Consider the following 19801-nt stretch of genomic DNA (forward strand, 5'->3'; position numbering starts at 1 on the left):
TGGACCCGGCGAGCCTGGTCCACCAGACCCGCCAAATCATTGTGATGATCACTGTCTGCCATCCGAACATCAGCCCTGGTCGCCTCCTCTGTCTCTTCGTGATCCTCCCTCCGACGTTTCAGATCACCGTGCATCCTTCCTAACTCCTCCATCGTCACGAGTGCTGCTGGGGAAGGCCCAATCAAGCAATCGTTCAGCACTCTCTCCTGGGGATTTGTGGCCGATAACAACCATTTCGCCCCGATCGGTTTCACCTGTCGCCTGGGTCCCGCCCGTAGCCACGCACCGAACGGGAATTCCTCTGGAAGAATGCCCTTCTCGTAAGCAGTTCTGCAATATTTATCAGAATGCCCGAGAAGCCCACAACAGTAACAAAATGTGCTAAGCCTCTCATATTTGAATGTGATCCATTGAATTGTACCATCCCGCCGAATCAGTCGCATACGCCTTTTCAAAGGAGACGATATCTTCATACGTACCCTGATTCTATAGAAACTTTTCCAGGCTCCCCCAAAATTATACGGATCTGATGCAACGTATGACCCGATGTAATCGCCAATCTGAGTTATGAAATCCGGGGAGGCATACATAGCAGGCAGGCCATGTACCTGGACCCAAAAAGGAATCGTATCCAGCAGGACTTCTTCTGGCCGGCTCCCAATAGGCACTGGCTCACACACCAGGTGGTGGTTCTCGAAGGACCAAGGTCCTTCGTCAATTATACGTTGAAAATCTCTCGGGTGTGGAAATTGGAAGAGGGAATAGATCATCGGCCAACGAACAGGCGAACATGCCCATCACTGGTCTCCACACCGCTGCTAACACATGCTGCATATGCTCAAAACGGATCGGACGATCGGTAAGGAGCCTTCCAGGTTTAGGTTAAAAGACGGAAAGTCATCAAAGAAGACAATAGCTTCAAGTTATACTTCCCGCCCAAAAATCCACCTTCCTCTTGTTCACTCCTTGCAGATTCGACCATACAACCGTAAGATTCGGCCAAAAACCCTAGACTTCCGAATATCTAGATGATATTATGAATGAACAAATGAAATATGTGTTATAAACATGTTCATCTTTAATATTTGCCTGATAATGAATATGCCTGTTAAGTATTGGATCCTGTTTGCTATAATCACTCTCTGACTTTTGCAGAACTTGTACTGTGGTAATCTTTTTTTTTTTTTTGTTTTGTTTTGTTTATTGTTATTAGCTGCAGCTTAGTGCCTTAGTGGCATATTTAGAGGTCTTTAACTGTTTTTGGTGTAGTGTTCTTTGGGCACAAGTTTGAAGAGATAGTGTTGCAATTGATATGCTGGACTCTGATAAATACATCTTGTCAGTGGTGTTTTAATGTTCCAATCTGTTTGCATCCATAATTAGCTTCTAGTAAGGATTTGGATATGATGGCATTCTGTTTAATTTGATAATGAAATTAGAAAGGGAAAGAGACACCTGGAAATGAATACAGACTAATATTTGATTTTTATGGAGTGTGTAGTAATGGTCCTTCTCACTCTCTTGCTCACACTCACACACACAGACTTTCTTGTGTTCTTTTAAAATGAGTCACTACATACCTTCGAAATCACACTCTAATTAGATTTAGTTGTGAATTATATATATGATCATGGCAATGTCTTTCCATTCACTGAATTATCCATCACAAATAGTGGCTTGTAAGAGTCTGAAAAGGAGTGAGGTTAGAACAAGGAGATCTGATTTCAAGATATATATATATATATATATATATATATATATATATATATATATATATATATATATATATATTTCTTTATCCATTTGAATTCTGGTTTCCTTTTAAGTTGTGTATTTCTATGGAGTATTTCTTTTTAAACAAACGGGAGATGTAACATCACTACCTGACCACCTGTATCAGATTCACGTCCAAGTTCCATGTTTTCTCCGCGGACTAACCCATGAATACTGCAGAAACAGTAAACATCACATGAAACTTTCTTCACTGATTGAATTCTCATTACTTCATTACTTCAACCCGCGTCCAAGTTGCCACTTTTATTACTTCATTTTAATTCTCATTTATTCTTCACTGTGTTCCTTGAAAGATAACATTTAGAGAATGGTATTTTAGTTACCTGATCAGGACAATGTAAAGTTGTCTTGGTTTTTCTTCATCACACCAGATATGTGTATCTGAGTTAATCCTTGGCATATAAGTAACTAAGTACGTGAATCTTTTTTTTTTTTTTTTTTTTTTTTTTTTTCAAGGATATGATGGTTTAGATAAACTAAAAATGCAGGTATTATAGAGAAACCAATGGAAAGACATTGGGGATAAGACAGGGGATTCAGTAGTATGTGATATTCAACTAAACATGCTCATCTTTAATATAGTGGTGCTTGATAATGAATGTGCCTGTTAAGTATTTGCCTAGCATCATAGTTATTAATTTCACCATTTAGTTGGTATTGAAAGACTGAAAATTGAAATATTAATGGCAAACTAACTGGCATCATTCTTGTATACAGGATTCAATATTGCAACTCTTTTTTTGCAGGGTAAAATGGTGTGTGAATGTTATCATTGCGTAACTGACTGTAAGTGAAGTGTTTTGTTGAAATTTCTTAATGAAAATCTTTTATTTGAAACCATTTATGCTAAATTCGAAATCTTTTATTTTTGCAGATATAAAGTTAGAAAACGTTTATGAACACACTAGAGTTGGAAAAGATTTTGTCGTGTGCGATGATGTTCTTATGGAATTAAGTAATACTGGATTTGAGAACCTAATAGCATTTTGTAAAACTGACCATCGACTTCATAGGCCACTACTTTGGTGTTTAGCAAATAGTTATGATTCTGAGAAGAAAGTTTTTAAGTTAGGATATAAGGGCGAAGTAGAACTCTACTTTGGTTTGTCTGACATATTATGCACCATTGGCTTGCCTATCAGCGGTAGACCACTGGTCGTAATAAAAGGAGATAGTGTAGACACGATACGACGCGTATTTCCTGACTGTGAAGGCCTTTATTATAAAAATAAAGGCCTAAGCTTGGAGGGTCTAAAAAATGTAGCAGTTGCCAAGAACAACGAAGGTTATTATACTCATGAATTGCAATTAAGAGTCAAGGCAACAGTTTTATATTTATTAGGAACTGTGATTTTTCCTGGTTCTTCACCAAATCATATGAACCCGATATGGGTGAATTTCGTAGAGGACGATCATGAGATTGGAGACTATGCATGAGGGCAAGCTGCATTAGTTGAAATCGTGGATACTTTAGTATCTTTTCGGGAAAATGGTTGTCTGGGAGGATGTATGTCTGCCCTTATGGTAAGTAGTAGGATTTTACTGTATTTTCCTGTTCCCTTTAACCGATAATGTTTAACTGGAATTTTTATTTTATTTTTCCATTTTTTATTTTGCAGGCTTTTGCATTTCAACATATTAAACCTCTGCAAGAGCTGTTTAGATGCGAAAATGACCCCAATACATTCCCATTGGTTGTTGGATGGGGAGAAAGGTTATGTCACACTTTAAAAGATACACATAATCCAAAATTAGATGAGGATATATTTTCGTGCTTCCATGAATTGGGGCTTGTAAGTTTATTTTCTTTATCTACTTAACAATTCATATTCTAATGCATATCCGTGGTGTATGCAGGAGGACATTTGTGCTAATCCATACAACCAATGATTTCGTCTCATGCCACAACATTATCAAAAAGAAAAGAGGATGGAGTTGTCAATACTGCCAATATTCAGAGTAGATCGTGGCATTTTTAATGAGCCATATAAATATTCAAATCCTCAAGTTGAAATTACCACAGATCGCAAGGAGGAAATGAAAAACTGGATGAAGAACCATTACTCAATTGCAGAAAAAAATTATAGACAATATAAAAATTTTCAATGCAAAGGATTAAGAGGTACATGATTTTAGATTCATATTATTATTATTATTATTATTATTATTATTATTATTATTATTATTATTTTGTTATCATTATTATTTGATACGATAATGTGATTGCAATATTTTATGTATTAGGAAAATGGATCAAAGATTATTGGCAACAATGGAAAGTTAAATTAGGCATGGATGTGTCATTTGCACAGTTGACAGACGAACAACCTTGGCTGCCAAAAGTGATGGATATGGATGTAGATGAGACCCCAGTGGATGGGGCTGCTGCCGAGATGGATGAGGATGGGCCTGCTATGGATGATGGGCTGATTGAGGATCAAGTGATCCCAATGGCTGCTTCCAAGAAGCTTCTGGATTTTGATTTGAACAAAGTGCCTGTACACTAATCTAATTAATTTATACTGTATATATTTGACAGGCAAGCAAACTGACTAGATTACTTTTGTATGTTGAACAATTAGGACATTATGCGAATGAATGAAAGGTTTCATCTATTTCTCATACTAGTGCTGTACATATTACAATTGATTACAATTATTTATATAGAGAAAGTTATAGCTTAATGGGCCCACTCTTAACTGGTTTAGGGTTTCAACACTCCTCTCAAGCTGGAGAGTATAGATCATATGCTCCAAGCTTGTTGTAAATATACTCAATTCTAGGAGTTTTAAGAAATTTTGTCAAGATATCAGCTAATTGATCTGCAGAAATTTTGTCAAGATATCAGCTAATTGATCTGCAGAATTGACAAAGTTGGTTTTGATGCACTCTGACACAATCTTCTCTTTGATGAAGTGACAGTCAACCTCAATGTGTTTAGCCCTCTCATGATAAACGGGATTTGATGCGATGTTTAGAGCTGCTTGGTTGTCACATATCAATGTCATTTTAGCAACATTACCGCATTGCAACTCTTGTAGTAAGTATTTTAACCACATAAGCTCACACGTGGCTAGGGCCATGGCTCAATATTTCGCTTCAGCACTGGACCTAACAACAACATCTTGCTTCTTACTTTTCCAAGATATAAGATTATCACTAATGAGAACACAATAACGAAGTAGAACGTCTGTCAAATGGGCAACCAGCCCATTCTGCATCACAATACCCAACAACTTGAGAATGTCCTCTATCTTCATATAATTAACCTTGTCTTGGTGCTCTCTTGATATACCTTAGAACACGAACTGCAGCATCCCAATGAGAATCACAAGGATTCTCGAGAAACTAACTCAACACACTAATTGCAAAAGATATATACGGTCATGTGATCGTGAGATAATTTAATTTTCCAATTAATCTCCTATATCGTTCTCGGTTAGGCAATGACTCCTCCTGTCATGGTAGGAGTTTAACATTCGGATCCATTGAATTATCCACCGGTCTACAATCCAACATGCCAATTTCTTCTAAAATATCCAAGGCATACTTCCTTTGAGAAATGACAATACCAGTGCTAGATTGAGCCACTTCAATTCTGAGAAAGCATTTCAGCTTGCCCAAATTCTTGGTCTGGAACCGACTGAAGAGATACTCTTTCAACTGAGATATGCTCTCTTGATCACTCCCTGTAATAACAATGTCATCCACATATACTACAAGGTATATGCATTTCCCATTAAAATGACGATAGAAAACAGAATGATCAACTGCACTTCTAGTCATACCAAACTCACACACCACAGAACTAAATCTTCCAAACCAAGCCCGTGGAGATTGCTTCATACCGTATAAAGAACAAAGAAGTTTACATACCAGAACAGGCTCCCCCTGAGCAACAAACCGAGGTGGTTGCTCCATATAAACCTCCTCGTGTAGATCACCATGTAGAATTTGATCTCGAACGTGAACCAGATCAAGCCGAAGGGTAGCCAAGGTCAACACCATGAATAACTTATCACACTGCTTCACATGACCTTCAAGTGTTTTCTCATATTGCATTAAATTATTATACTCCTGTTGTAAAGCTTCAATCCGGCCCAAAAAATTATGTATACTCATATCAGTAGTCCCATAGAAATTAAGCACATTAGATATTAGGAAATACATCATTTGGATATCATTAGTATAAAGAGAACTGGCTTTATTCCAAACATCATAACACGTCTCATAGGCATTGTAAATTTTATAGAGTTTAGGATCAATGGATTGCCACAACATGTTGCATAATAATGCATTCGCCTTCTCCCAATCTACTTTCTTCGATTCTTCAATGTCCTCAACTCTTCTGGTTAGATGATCAGACACACCTTGGCCTTTGAACCAAAGTTTCACAGATGCGGACTACAAAGCATAATTTTCACTCTCAACCAACTTGTCCATAGTAATGGTGGGATAAGAGGTAAAAGATAAAGCCATAATGATTACCAACGAAAAACCAGCACACTGGTTGACGACGGTGGTCGGCAGCGTCGATCGGCGATGGCGGGCGGGAAACGAACAACACTGCCTAAAGCGTCTCCTCGAGACGAGTCCAATGGTGGGAACGGTGTCTCGATCGGAGATCATATGAGGGAGATCTGACTGAAAAAGATCCGCGTCTGTCTAAGCGACAGCGGTGGCGCGTGGCGACAGGCGACGACCGAACTTCAGCCAAAGGCTCGCGACACTGTTCCGATGAGGCATATGGGCTCGGTTAGGGAGAAAAAGCACAAGGCAGGTGCCGGAACAGTGAACAGTAGCGGCAGCGGCGGTAGATCTCCGATGGACTGTGGCGTCGCCAGAAAAGGGTTGGAATTTTAGGATTTAGGCTCTGATACCATGCGAAAGAATGAAAGGTTTCATCTATTTCTCATACTAGTGTTGTACAAATTATAATTATTTATACTGAGAAAGCTATAGCCAAATGGACCCCGTCGCTGAAAAAGGGGTTGGAATTTTAGGATTTAAGCTTTGATACCATGCGAAAGAATGAAAGGTTTCATCTATTTCTCATACTAGTGTTGTACAAATTACAATTATTTATACAGAGAAAGCTATAGCCTAATAGGCCCACTCCTAACAGGCCTAGGATTTCAACACATTACTGACCATTTTACAAGGAGTTCTGCAATTTTGTGTAAGAAAATTAGACGTTGCGATTTGGTTATGCGAAGATCAACATAATGTCAATCGTACATGTGAGTTGCTAATAAACGCCGTGAATAAAATTGGTTGTTCTTTCAAGTTTACATGGGTAAGTTCTTCTTTAACCTAAAAAATCCTATCTCTTGATAACATTTTTTATTGTAACATTTTATTTTATATTCTGCAGGGTAAAGAGCATTGCATAATAACAAACACTTGTGTCTTTAACAATTCAAATAAAAAATAATGTATAAAGATTTGAGAGAAGTATGGAAGAAGTTTAGTAGGTACAATGAGTTAAACACTGTCCTCATTGATGATACAAGTACAAATCTATCATTATAATAAAGCACTAAGTTTTTGCCTAAACAATTCTCCCGCCCAATTAAAACGACGTCACTTTAGGTAAGTAAATATCTGTGTAGAATTTATTGTGTTTACAATGACTTTTCGACTTCCAATGCCTATTTCCGACTACTTTTTTTTTTGGTTACCAAGTAAAATAATTAGACTTCTAATAATGAAAGACTTCTAATGAAAAGCTAAACCTAATTTAATCTTGGGTCTTGAAACGTTTCCAGCAGCATTCATAGTTCCAAGACTATTCAAAATTGAAAAAACAAATTTCAGCCTCTATATAAAGCTCCCTTCATACCATCTCTCCAGTTCAAACAACCTACAAATATGCAAACAAAGAACCAAAAATCTGGGTAAAGATACAATGCTATCTCAGTATTGATAAAACATAGTTGCTAATTTAATCTTGGGTCTTGAAATGTTTCCAGCAGCCTTCATAGTTCCAAGACTATTCAAAATTGAAAAAAAAAAAATTCAGCCTCTATATAAAGCTCCCTTCATACCATCTCTCCAGTTCGAACAACTTGCAAATATGCAAACAAAGAACCAAAAATAAGAACCAAAAATCTGGGCAAAGATACAATGCTATCTCAATATTGATAAAACATAGTTGCTTGAAGATTACACACAGTTGCTTGAAGATTACGGTGAGAACACCTGCACATTTGTTTTTTTTTTTTTTTTTTTTGACAATTGTATTGAGATTTTTTTTGGATTATGCATGTGGACAGACAAAATTGGTAGCACAGTTTTCTGGAAACATTTCTATTCTCACCTATATTATCTACTAATTATTCAGTTTTTTTTTTTTTTTTTTTTTTTGGTTCAGTTACTACTATATATTCATGTTTAGTTTCTTTTCTATTTCTTTATCTAATTTCCAATATTAGACTATTGGTTTCCGTGGAGGAGGATACTGAGGAGATGAAGGAGCAGATGCACAAGGAGCTGGGAAATGTATACACGTACAAAAGCCATAGTGCTTAATGATGAGGATATTTCCTTACTAATAGGTCTGCTGTGTGATTTCTGGTGTTCCAGGTAATATCCATGCGGTGTGATTTAATGATTTTGGGGCTGCCTTCAAATCTCCATGATTGTTAAAAAAAAAAAAAAAAAGTATGAACAAGGCAGCCAACAAATATATAATTCTCACAATCTGCATTTCAATCCAAAACCCATCCATGAATTTAAAGTGTAAAAAAATACAAATTAAAATATTAAAATATTTGAATAGTATATGATCTAAAGTGAAAAATTAAATATATAGTGACAAGGATGGCATATATTGAGCATTGATGCAACAATTTTTTTTGTATTTTAGTCCTATAGTGTTTTTCAATTTTCTGATTTGAATCTAACAAAACAGAAAAAGTATTTTGGGGATAGCACACTTTTAAAACTTAATCAATAGCCAAAACTTTAAAGAGATGATAGTTAAATTCAAAAACTAATAGAATGCAAGAGATGTAAAACAATTTGCATTCTGTAGATAGCATATATATAGCATTGAGGATATTCTATAGCATTGAGGACAACGATTAGGTTGCATTCTGTAGGTAGCATCAGAATACAATTTCATCTCTAGAAATAGACGTTTGTACAATAATAAAACACACATTCAAAGATGAAATTAAACACTATGCAATTAATAAAAAAAGAACAGAAAGTCTCATTGTACAGTGACAATGGTGAATAAAATTAACTATCAAAATTAGCTGTAGAAATAAAAGTATAGTACAGATAGGAGTCACTATTTTCATAAGTATGAATGGTTTTCCATATACCTGTTTATATTAAAATGCCCTACTGACAGTTTAGTTAAACTTTGCAGCTCTTACAATTTCACTCAAGTATTGTTCAATCGAGATTCTGAGGATTTTGTCAAATTCAGGGAAAGGTAGGTTAAAGTCCTAACCCTATCATGTTTCTGTCTTATATTTGACTCTAATATTGTGTTTGATGTGAGTAGCCTTGCTGATAGAGAATTCCAGACTCCAAGTATTAATTCTCTATCCAGTCTCAGCTATAGTAATGCATATGATGGTTCTTAGGGTTGGGGTTTAGCCCTTTGGAAGAATGCATATGATGGTTCAACAAGTCAACCATTCGAGGTGGTTACTATCAGTGATTTATATGACAAACAAGAGGTGCTACTTAAAAACTAAAATCTGACTTTAATCTTGATTCTATGGTTTTTTGTAGGGACCTATGCTGACTTAATTTAAGTCAGTGGCTTGAAGACTAACTTAGAAAGTATGCCACATTGTCATTGAGTGACAAAGTAGATGGTTTGTACTAACTGTCAGACAATGATTATATTTTTCTGTTTGTAGGAGAAAAATATACATAGAATGCAAGTTCCACACAAACTCTGAAGTCAATCCTTACTTCCCAGATAAGTAAGCTGGTGGGAGTAATACGAGGACAAGATCAAAAGGCAGAATGTACACCAACAGTGGCCATATAAGAATTTTTTTAAATTACCTAGATTAGTTCTTATCTAATCCAAGTGTAGATTAGATATATACTGTATTTTATATATTAGAAAGCAAATTGATGTGGAATACAAATAAAAGTTTGTCAACAAACAGGTAAATACAAATACAAATACAAATATTTCATGAGTGATAGAATTAACACTTAAAATCACATTTGAGCAACCAATTTGTAAAAAGAAACACTTATTACATGAATCTTTAAATGTTAAATCACACATATCTAATGTGAAGTGGAAACTCCATATTTAGAGTTGGAGAGCAGCATTGGTATTAATAAGATCTGTTGAAAAAAAAAAGAAGGAAAAAGAGTGTTTCTGAGTGCAAGCAATGAACACTTAAAAGTAAGATTTGAGCAAACAAATTGTGTCAGTCAATAAACATTTACTAAATGAAAGTTTAGTAGGAAAATAAAAGGCACATACCACAGACTAATTCAGGCATAGGTAGTATTGAGATCCTTTAATAACATTGCATTATAGATAATAAAAAAAACACTTAAAAAGAGTTAACTGTTTTGTCCCAACTAAATAGCATATTAATCAGTAACTAAAATGGTAATATTATGCAAACTTAATGGACAAAACTACAATTTTAAACAGTCTACCCACACTCAAAGTAACTCCAACTGTCCATCATCGAGCTCAAGATTCATTGCTAATGACATAGCTATCTTTACTTAGCATTATGCAAAGTAAAGAGTATGTAACATAGTAGCATGTACTAGTTTTTTATTTTTGTATTGTAAGTCTATGTTTACAAACTGTTAAAACGATATTATGCAACTGTTGTATCAAAAAATTGCAAAACTCTAAAAAAATGCACATAGGAAATAGATATGTAAAAGTATGCTCATATGTCTACTACTATATGATGAACTGTGAATCAAATAAAGGAAAAAAAAATTTCAACATTGTAAAAATTGGTGGGCAAAGTGTGGATTTACAGTGAAAACAATCTACCACACCAGTATACAGAGAAGTCAGAAAATACATATAGAAGCTACCTTCATGTCAAAGTTTTCCCTTTTTTTTTTGCCTCCAATAGAAGCTACTTGAAGCAAACCTGTTAGTCATAGAGCAGCTTAATATATAATCATTGAATCTATATCCAAGAAACACCTCTACTTCTAGGCAGTCTTTTTAAAAAACTCTTCAAAACTGTGAAGAAAATAACATCTTCAACTATTATTGGAAGAAAAAGGAAAGTATCATCTGAAAACAAAGGTCTATTCATCTATGCCTGTGTATAAATTTCTGAAGGTCTACATGTGTGTTCATTTGATCATTTTACCATTTCTGATATTGTATTTCCTGTGCAAAAAATTGAGAAAGACAGTACATTACTGGCAATTCACTGTCCAGACTTGCCTGATTCCCAAAGCATGGATCTAAGCTCAAAGATCCTACAACCAGTTCCTAACTGAATATAATTCTAATCTATAACTAATTGTTATTTTCTTAAATGGAATACAATCTCTAATTCGGAAAATGTTTTCAGCACTTCTTCAAAGAGGATGATAACGAGGCTGAAAGTCCTGTAACTTCTTTGAAGCTAGTGAAGGAATTAAGTGGTGATGGAAGTGGTTCAGTGAAAAGAAATCTTCTGGATGAATTATCATCCACTCAAAGCTCAAATAAGAATAAGCGAGTGACTGTGAAGCGGGAAAAAACGACCTAGAGTAGTTTGGTTTCCGAAAAAACACTTTTGGTACTGGAGGACTATGATACAATATTCAGAACTGAATTTTGCCCTGTTTGACCTCTGATACTGATATGGCTTAGGGTTAGAATTTTAGGATTTAGGCTCTGATATTCAGAATTGAATTTTGCTCTGTTTGACCTCTGATACTGATATGGCTTAGGGTTAGAATTTTATGATTTAGGCTCTGATACCATGCGAAAGAATGAAAGGTTTCATCTATTTCTCATACTAGTGTTGTACAAATTACAATTATTTATACTAAGAAAGCTATAGCCTAATGGGCCCCGTCGCTGGAAAAGGGGTTGAAATTTTAGGATTTAAGCTCTGATACCATGCGAAAGAATGAAAGGTTTCATTTATTATTCATACTAGTGTTGTATAAATTACAATTATTTATGCAGAGAAAGCTATAGCCTAACGGGCCCACTCCTAACAAGCCTAGGATTTCAACACATTACTGACCATTTTACAAAGAGTTTCTGCAATTTTGTGTAAGAAAATTAGACGTTGCGATTTGGTCATGCGAAGATCAATATAATGTCGATTGTACATGTGAGTTGCTAATAAACGCCGTTAATGAAATTGGTTGTTCTTTCAAGTTTACATTTACAGAATTCAAGTATTACTTCTAACTGACATTTAACAGTCTAAGTGATATGAACCTACTAAGGTAGACAAAAAATGGCGTTTTGTCTCCATCTATTTGATAAAATGAAAACACACAAAAGAGAGATATGCTAAATTGTTAGTGTTCATACATAATTAGTGAAAACAACTAATTCATTATGTCAAAAGAAGTTAAGACTAAATTGTTAGTGTTCATACATAATTAGTGAAGTGAACTGATTTAATATATCAAAAAAAGTTAATAGTAATACAACATACTGTTAAAATGCTATGATGACATGTGTGTTTATCAAAGTAATCATTACTCTGCAAGAAAACTTTTCATTTCCACTGACAGAAACAAAGATCACAATTATGAAAATGAAACAAAATTTGAAAAAAGGGCTAAGCAATTACTTAAATATATTCTAACTGCTAAATCATGGAACAAACACTAACTAACATATCAAAACTATACTGCTCAGGAATTTTCTGCCATTGGAGGAATATGAGAAAAATTACAAAGTCTACCATTATCGGCAACAAAAGAAAACAAACGGCAAGAAATAAAGGTAAAATTGCAAACTAATCTCTTAGTTTCCATAGCATCTTCTATATTCTCCCCAAAGCTTCCTTATTAGTCACCCACTGATTTGCTTTTCATGTCACCAAGTTCATCCTTGCACACAAAAAAAAAATATAAAATATAAAGGATTAGTATTTATGCTAAAAAATAAGAGTAAAATTACAGTATTTTACGGACAAAAAAATCATTTTTTTAGAATAGTGATGGCCTGACATTTTAATAAGTAAGATAGAATTTTGTGGGGTAATGATAAATATTCATTAAATATGTAAAAATAAAAAAAAAATAAAAAAAAAAAATAAAAAAAAGAGGAAACACACGTTCAAACACGGTAAAATAGCAAAAAAATAAAAATAAAAATTAGTAGCTTAGAGGAGAGATTCTGCCGATCGAAAATTATTGAACATAGTTTCAGTTCAATAATTAAATTACATATTTTAACAAACAACAAATTAGAATATTTAAATAGTTTTAATATAATAGTGAAGAAATTGTTCATAAAAACGGGTTCGGACTTAGATCTACCAAAATAAAAGCACAAACACAAGATTTGAGTGAATTCACTGTAAATCAAAGAATAAGATACTAAATAATCCAAAAAAAAAAAAAAAAACCATCTAAAACATGGATATGATGAACACTGATCTTAGACTTAATCCCTAAACGTAATCTGCGAAATCTAGCGAAGGAACTTCATACCTTTCTTTGGATGATCTAAACAGTAGCTTAGGTTGAGAAATTGCTTCAAATTAGGTTGTGAGGACAGGTAGTAATCGATCTAAGTGTAGACGGTAATAGAGGGAGAGAAGAGAGAGCATCGCCGTTCTCTTCGGACAACGGCGAGGTATGAAGTTGGATCGTAAGAGGGCTGAAGCGGCTTCTAGAGCCTTCAAACCCTCTTTTATTTTATTTATTTGTTTATTATATATATATATATATATATATATATATATATATATATATATATATATATATATATATATATTTTTTTTTTTTTTTTTTTTTTTGATATGCAATCTGAGGTTCACACAATCGAATTTCTAAACAGTTTGAGATGTTCAGGTGTTCTGAATCATTATTTAATACTAAAGGTTGGATCTCCAATTATGCTGCTGAGAAATATAGACCGCTCTTTGGGTCTTTGTAGTGGGACCCGTTTGATTGTTACAAAGTTGGGAAACCATGTTATCGAGGCGTAGATTCTATGTGAAAACAACGCAAGTACTAATGTCTTAATACCACGGTTTGCCTTGATTCCTTCAGATCCAAGACTTCCTTTTAAATTTTAAAGAAAAATAATTTCCAGTTATGTTATCATATGCCATGACAATCAACAAAAGTAAAAGGAAGTCAAGGACAGACACTATCACATGTTGGTATAAAGGTCTTAATTTCAACGATATCCTTAGCACCTCCTGATCCAAGATTGTCTTTTAAGTTCCAAAGAAAGCAATTTTCGCTAATATTGTCATATGCCATGACAATAAATAAAAGTCAGGGTCAAACACTATCCAACGTAGGTTTATTTTTTAAGAGGCCGGTTTTTATCTTGGTCAAATGTATGTAGCAGTGCCAAGAGTTAGTAATCTTAATAGACTAAAAATTCTTATTTGTGATGAAAATGTACAATCCCAAAATACGACTACAAATGTCGTATATAAAGAAGTATTCAATAAAGTCTAATAAATTTCAAATAGTTGACTACCCAATTGTTATTTTTTATCTTATACTATATATTATAATATGTATACATAATGTCGTGCACCGCACGGGTGCAACTACTAGTCGTTACTAAATCTTGTAACTAGCAACTTTGTTTTCATTATGTGGTGTATTATTCTAATTTGGTCCAACTAATGATACTCTTTTTTATTTTTTCCTTCTCCGTTTAGGACTATAATCTGATAATCCCAAAGACATTTTCAAGAAGTCCGTTCAGATTCTTACTTGAGTAAGAATAATTATTGTTTTAGTTATGTATTTGTGTTACTAATATATTAATGATATGGCTTAGGGTTGGAATTTTAGGATTTAGGCTCTAATACCATGCGAAAGAATGAAAGGTTTCATCTATTTCTCATACTAGTGTTGTACAAATTACAATTATTTATACTGAGAAAGCTATAGCCTAATGGGCCCCGTCGCTGGAAAAGGGGTTGGGATTTTAGGGTTTAAGCTCTGATACCATGCGAAAGAATGAAAGGTTTCATCTATTTCTCATACTAGTGTTGTACAAATTACAATTATTTATACAGAGAAAGCTATAGTCTAATGGGCCCACTCCTAATAGGCCTAGGATTTCAACACATTACTGACCATTTTACAAGGAGTTTCTGCAATTTTGTGTAAGAAAATTAGACGTTGCAATTTGGTAATGCGAAGATTAACATAATGTCGATCGTACATGTGAGTTGCTAATAAACGCCGTGAATGAAATTGGTTGTTCTTTCAAGTTTACATGGGTAAGTTCTTCTTTAACCTAAAAAATCCTATCTCTTGATAACATTTTTTACTATAACATTTTATTTTATATTTTGCAGGATAAAGAGCATTGCATAATAACAAACACTTGTGTCTTTAACAATTCAAATAAAAAAATAATGTATAAAGATTTGAGGGATGTATGGAAGAAGTTTAGTAGGTACAATGAGTTAAACACTGTCCCCATTGATAATACTAAGTACAAATCGTTACTAAATCCTGTAAGTAGCAACTTTGTTTTCATTATGTGGTGTATTATTCTAATTTGGTCTAACTAATGATATTCTTTTTTATTATTTCTTTCTCCGTTTAAGACTATAATCTGATAATCCAAAAGACATTTTCAAGAAGTCCGTTCAGATTCTTACTTGATTAAGAATAATTATTGTTCTAGTTCTGTATTTGTGTTGCTAATATATTACTGATATGGCTTAGGGTTGGAATTTTAGGATTTAGGCTCTGATACCATGCCAAATAATGAAAGGTTTCATCTATTTCTCATACTAGTGTTGTACAAATTACAATTATTTATACTGAGAAAGCTATAGCCTAATGGGCCCCGTCGCTGAAAAAGGGGTTGGAATTTTAGGGTTTAAGCTCTGATACCATGCGAAAGAATGAAAGGTTTCACCTATTTCTCATACTAGTGTTGTACAAATTACAATTATTTATGCAGAGAAAGCTATAGCCTAATGGGCCCACCCCTAACAGGCCTAGGATTTCAACACATTACTGACCATTTTACAAGGAGTTTCTGTAATTTTGTGTAAGAAAATTAGACGTTGCAATTTGGTAATGCGAAGATTAACATAATGTCGATCGTACATGTGAGTTGCTAATAAACGCCGTGAATGAACTTGATTGTTCTTTCAAGTTTACATGGGTAAGTTCTTCTTTAACCTAAAAAATCCTATCTCTTGATAACATTTTTTATTGTAACATTTTATTTTATATTTTGCAGGGTAAAGAGCATTGCATAATAACAAACACTTGTGTCTTTAACAATTCAAATAAAAAAAATAATGTATAAAGATTTGAGGGAAGTATGGAAGAAGTTTAGTAGGTACAATGAGTTAAACACTGTCCCCATTGATGATACTAAGTACAAATCGTTACTAAATCCTGTAAGTAGCAACTTTGTTTTCATTATGTGGTATATTATTCTAATTTGGCCTAACTAATGATACTCTATTTTATTTTTCTTTCTCCGTTTAGGACTATAATCTGATAATCCCAAAGACATTTTCTAGAAGTCCTTCAGATTCTTACTTGAGTAAGAATAATTATTGTTCTAGTTCTGTATTTATGTTGCTAATATATTACTGATATGGCTTAAGTAACAATAAAATCAAACAATTGCAGATCCAACAAAAGAATTTTGTTGTTACTTGGAGGCTTTGGCTGCAAAACAAAATGTTGAAGAACACATCAAAAGCATTCCTTTTGGCGAGGTTGACTGGGAAACAGAAGCCAATAAAGAGTATTACACAAATGCTGCCTAAAAATATAGATAGTTTTGATTAGGGAAACTGTCTCAGGAAAGGGTACACAATTGATTCAATACGATACCTTGCTGATTCAGGAATTGCCCGAAATGGTGTTGTAGTCTGCACAACTGCTGAAACATAATTGAAATAGTTGCTAACTAAAATAAATCATATTAAGAAAGAACTGAAGGAAAAGAAAATGCAATTGCCCGCTCTCAAACTGTTAGGCTGTTTCTGTTGAGAATGAGCTCAATGCTTGGAAGAAAGAAGTGGAAAAGACTAAAAGTGCTTTGGAATACAAAAGAACATATGAGACTTTGATTTCTTTATGACAATGTTTGTTTGTTTGTTTTTTTTTTTTTTTTTGAACAATCTTAGTTGGGACTTCAATTCGATTTAGAATCTTTGATGTGCATGTGATGTAGGTATTTTTTTCATTTAAAGGATATGATGGTTTAGACAAACTCAGTTCAAGGAGATTGAAGAGGCCATGGAGAATTCCTGGGAGCATTCTCAAAGCGGAACATCCATACTGGGATCGAGAAGGCCTGGGAACTCGGGTACCGAAGAGTGATTGTAGAGTCGGACTGCAAGAAGGCGGTAGATCTGATCAATGGAGTGGAAGACTATGATTGTCAAGGAAGAAATATTATATCCTATAATTTATATCTGCTTTGATTCATCTCTTACGACCTTTGATGCATCAATCTAGTCCACCCACCATAGGAAAATACAAATCTTCTTCTAACAAATAAATCACGGCTACTAACATGATTTATTTCTATGAAACCAGTCTTACACATCTTACTAATCATCTTGGCATAAGTAATGCCCCATGATTCTGAGTGAAGACGGAAACTATACTTCATAGCATGTATTAAAACCACATGTACAGCATGTACATAACATGCCACGAACACCATGCAAAAACTGCATGAAAATATTCTTGTACGATAAACGAAAGTGATTTCTGTCATCCTTACCACCAAATTCAAAATTCTCTTTGTGAAATATTCCCATGATAGGAATTTGTTCTTTCATGCCTGACATCTTGTCTTCAAAACTTTCAAGACAAAACCAATGATCACAGGTTTAGAAACTTTAAAGCTTATAGATTATTGGAAAAAGTGCTTGTATTCTGTAATACATTTGAGATACAACAAAATACAGACTTAAATGAGGGAACAAAACTGGTTCATTTGATATCTTCAGGTGTGTAATCACTTTCCTATAAGCTTTAAATCTGCCTCTATAAAAGCAACAAGGTTCAAGATTTAATCTTATGGGATACAAGAACATGAATGAAATTCTCAAGTTGCTTTGTTTGAGAATTTCATGTAGAATTGTAAGAATGAAATATCTCAGTGTCCTACAATGCAAGTTGATTGCCTGTACTTTCAGATGTTTCTCCAAACATTTATAGATGCAAATATGGTTGTTGGAGAAGTTACATTGAAGTTTTTGCAGTTTTTAAAAACTCAACTTCCATAAAATATATCTTAAAATGAGAAAATTAATTACGTAAATCATGTTCAGAATGAATATATACGTAACTATGAACCTTTGTAAGGTTATGAACCACATGCAAATAACTGTGCAAGAATAATATATTTATATATACTATAATTGCTAGCACAATTTTGCATGTAAGTTTGGTAAGTTTGAAAGCTCACGAGTTGTATATTCATTCTCCAACTGAAACAATTTTCAATATTGGTGAATGGATAGGACAAATCTCCAAATGAAATGTTTTCCAATATTAGAAAATGGACAAAGTTCCAACTGAAACATTTTCCAATATTTGAGAATGGAAAAAGCCTTCTGTCAAAGCCCTTCCAGCAAACTCATTCTCCACCTGATGTATTTCAATTAACTTTCTACCAAACTAAAATAATAGAGTTAATTCCAGTAATGAACCTTCTACTATTGTGATTTTTCAAAATTGGTCATCGTCTTTTAATTTGGACAAAATAAACACTTGACTATCAGATTTGTTACACTATTAGTCCTTCTGTTAATCGTAAGTTAGATAGGCGTTAAAAATGGGGTACAAACATAATTTCCTCTCACCCTATCTCTTTAGAAGTTACAGCTGGATGAGCTAGCCGAAGGAATAATAAATGAGCACCGCGTCGTCACTGTTTGGTTTCTCGGAAGAAGATGATGACGAAGACGGTGAGGGGCCAGCTATGAGAGGAGAGGGGAGAACTGCATGTCTCTTTTTGGAAAATGCTTTGGTTTTGTTTTCAGATTCCTTGTCGTTACTGTCTTCATAATCCCTTTTTATCATTGGCAGATATTGTACGCTCGTCGGCCCTCCTTTCAGCTTTCCTTTCTTTGGCATTCAATGTAGCGCACAATTTTCTTTCTATGGGATCATATGAAGGTTGGTGTTTAGATTCACAAGGAACTATTGCACCAATTCCAAACCCTAGGAGGCCCACTCTCTAGAATGGCTTCATTTGGTTTATCATCATATGATGATTTACCCATATTATTAACCCATTGTTCTGCCAATTTGAATGCTCTGTCCAGCTTCACCACTTGAGGTCGTTTATTGTTCTTTGATGTTTCTTCCGTAGTCATGGCTATTATTGCCAGATCTCAGCTCAGCCGTCCTCAGTCCACCGCCGGTTTGGATGGCATCGTCACTGCACGGCTCCACCGCTGTTTGCAGTTCCGCACATTGTCCGGGATCGGGAGAGAGGAAAACTATTTTTGACAATTCATAATGTTGTTTCTTTGTTGTTGATGACCTCCATGGACACATTCTTGGAAAGGTTCTTTCCGAAGGTTTATAGAAAGAAGAACGCATAAAGATGTGAATTGGTATTGCAAGTTTAATAGTAAAACTTTGACTATGTTCACCTCGTCCCTCTACTTGGCCGCTCTGCTTTCTTCCCTGGTTGCCTCTTGGGTCACTAGAAAACTAGGTCGGAGATTGTCCATGTTGTTCGGAGGTGTTCTCTTCTGCGCCGGAGCTCTGACCAACGGCTTTGCTCAGAATGTCGGGATGTTGATCATCTGCCATATTTTGCTGGGTTTGGGTATCGGATTTGCCAATCAGGTAAAATAATCACTCACCTAACTATTTTGCTGGG

General features: G+C 34.6%; 1 protein-coding gene across 3 annotated transcripts; it reads left to right on the forward strand.

Moving 5' to 3' along the window:
* Positions 1 to 504: 504 nt before the first annotated feature.
* On the forward strand, positions 505 to 4409 carry LOC109189628. Of its 3 annotated transcripts, XM_019340242.1 has the most exons (7): positions 505 to 988; positions 1866 to 1958; positions 2512 to 2580; positions 2669 to 2917; positions 3483 to 3508; positions 3652 to 3916; positions 4039 to 4409. In XM_019340242.1, exons 1-6 carry the CDS (start codon positions 826 to 828, stop codon positions 3682 to 3684), a joined length of 633 nt encoding a protein of 210 aa, XP_019195787.1. In that variant the 5' UTR covers positions 505 to 825; the 3' UTR covers positions 3685 to 3916; positions 4039 to 4409. The 3 variants fall into 3 exon arrangements, 1 of the variants encoding a protein (XP_019195787.1); XR_002055604.1 differs by lacking the exons at positions 505 to 988; positions 2669 to 2917; positions 3483 to 3508 and adding an exon at positions 2283 to 2336 and having other exon boundaries at positions 1869 to 1958; XR_002055605.1 differs by lacking the exons at positions 505 to 988; positions 2669 to 2917; positions 3483 to 3508 and adding an exon at positions 2283 to 2336 and having other exon boundaries at positions 1869 to 1958; positions 2541 to 2580.
* Positions 4410 to 19801: the final 15392 nt, after the last annotated feature.

The sequence above is a fragment of the Ipomoea nil genome, unplaced genomic scaffold (genome assembly GCF_001879475.1).
Source record: "Ipomoea nil cultivar Tokyo-kokei standard unplaced genomic scaffold, Asagao_1.1 scaffold1562, whole genome shotgun sequence".
Lineage (NCBI taxonomy): Eukaryota > Viridiplantae > Streptophyta > Magnoliopsida > Solanales > Convolvulaceae > Ipomoea > Ipomoea nil.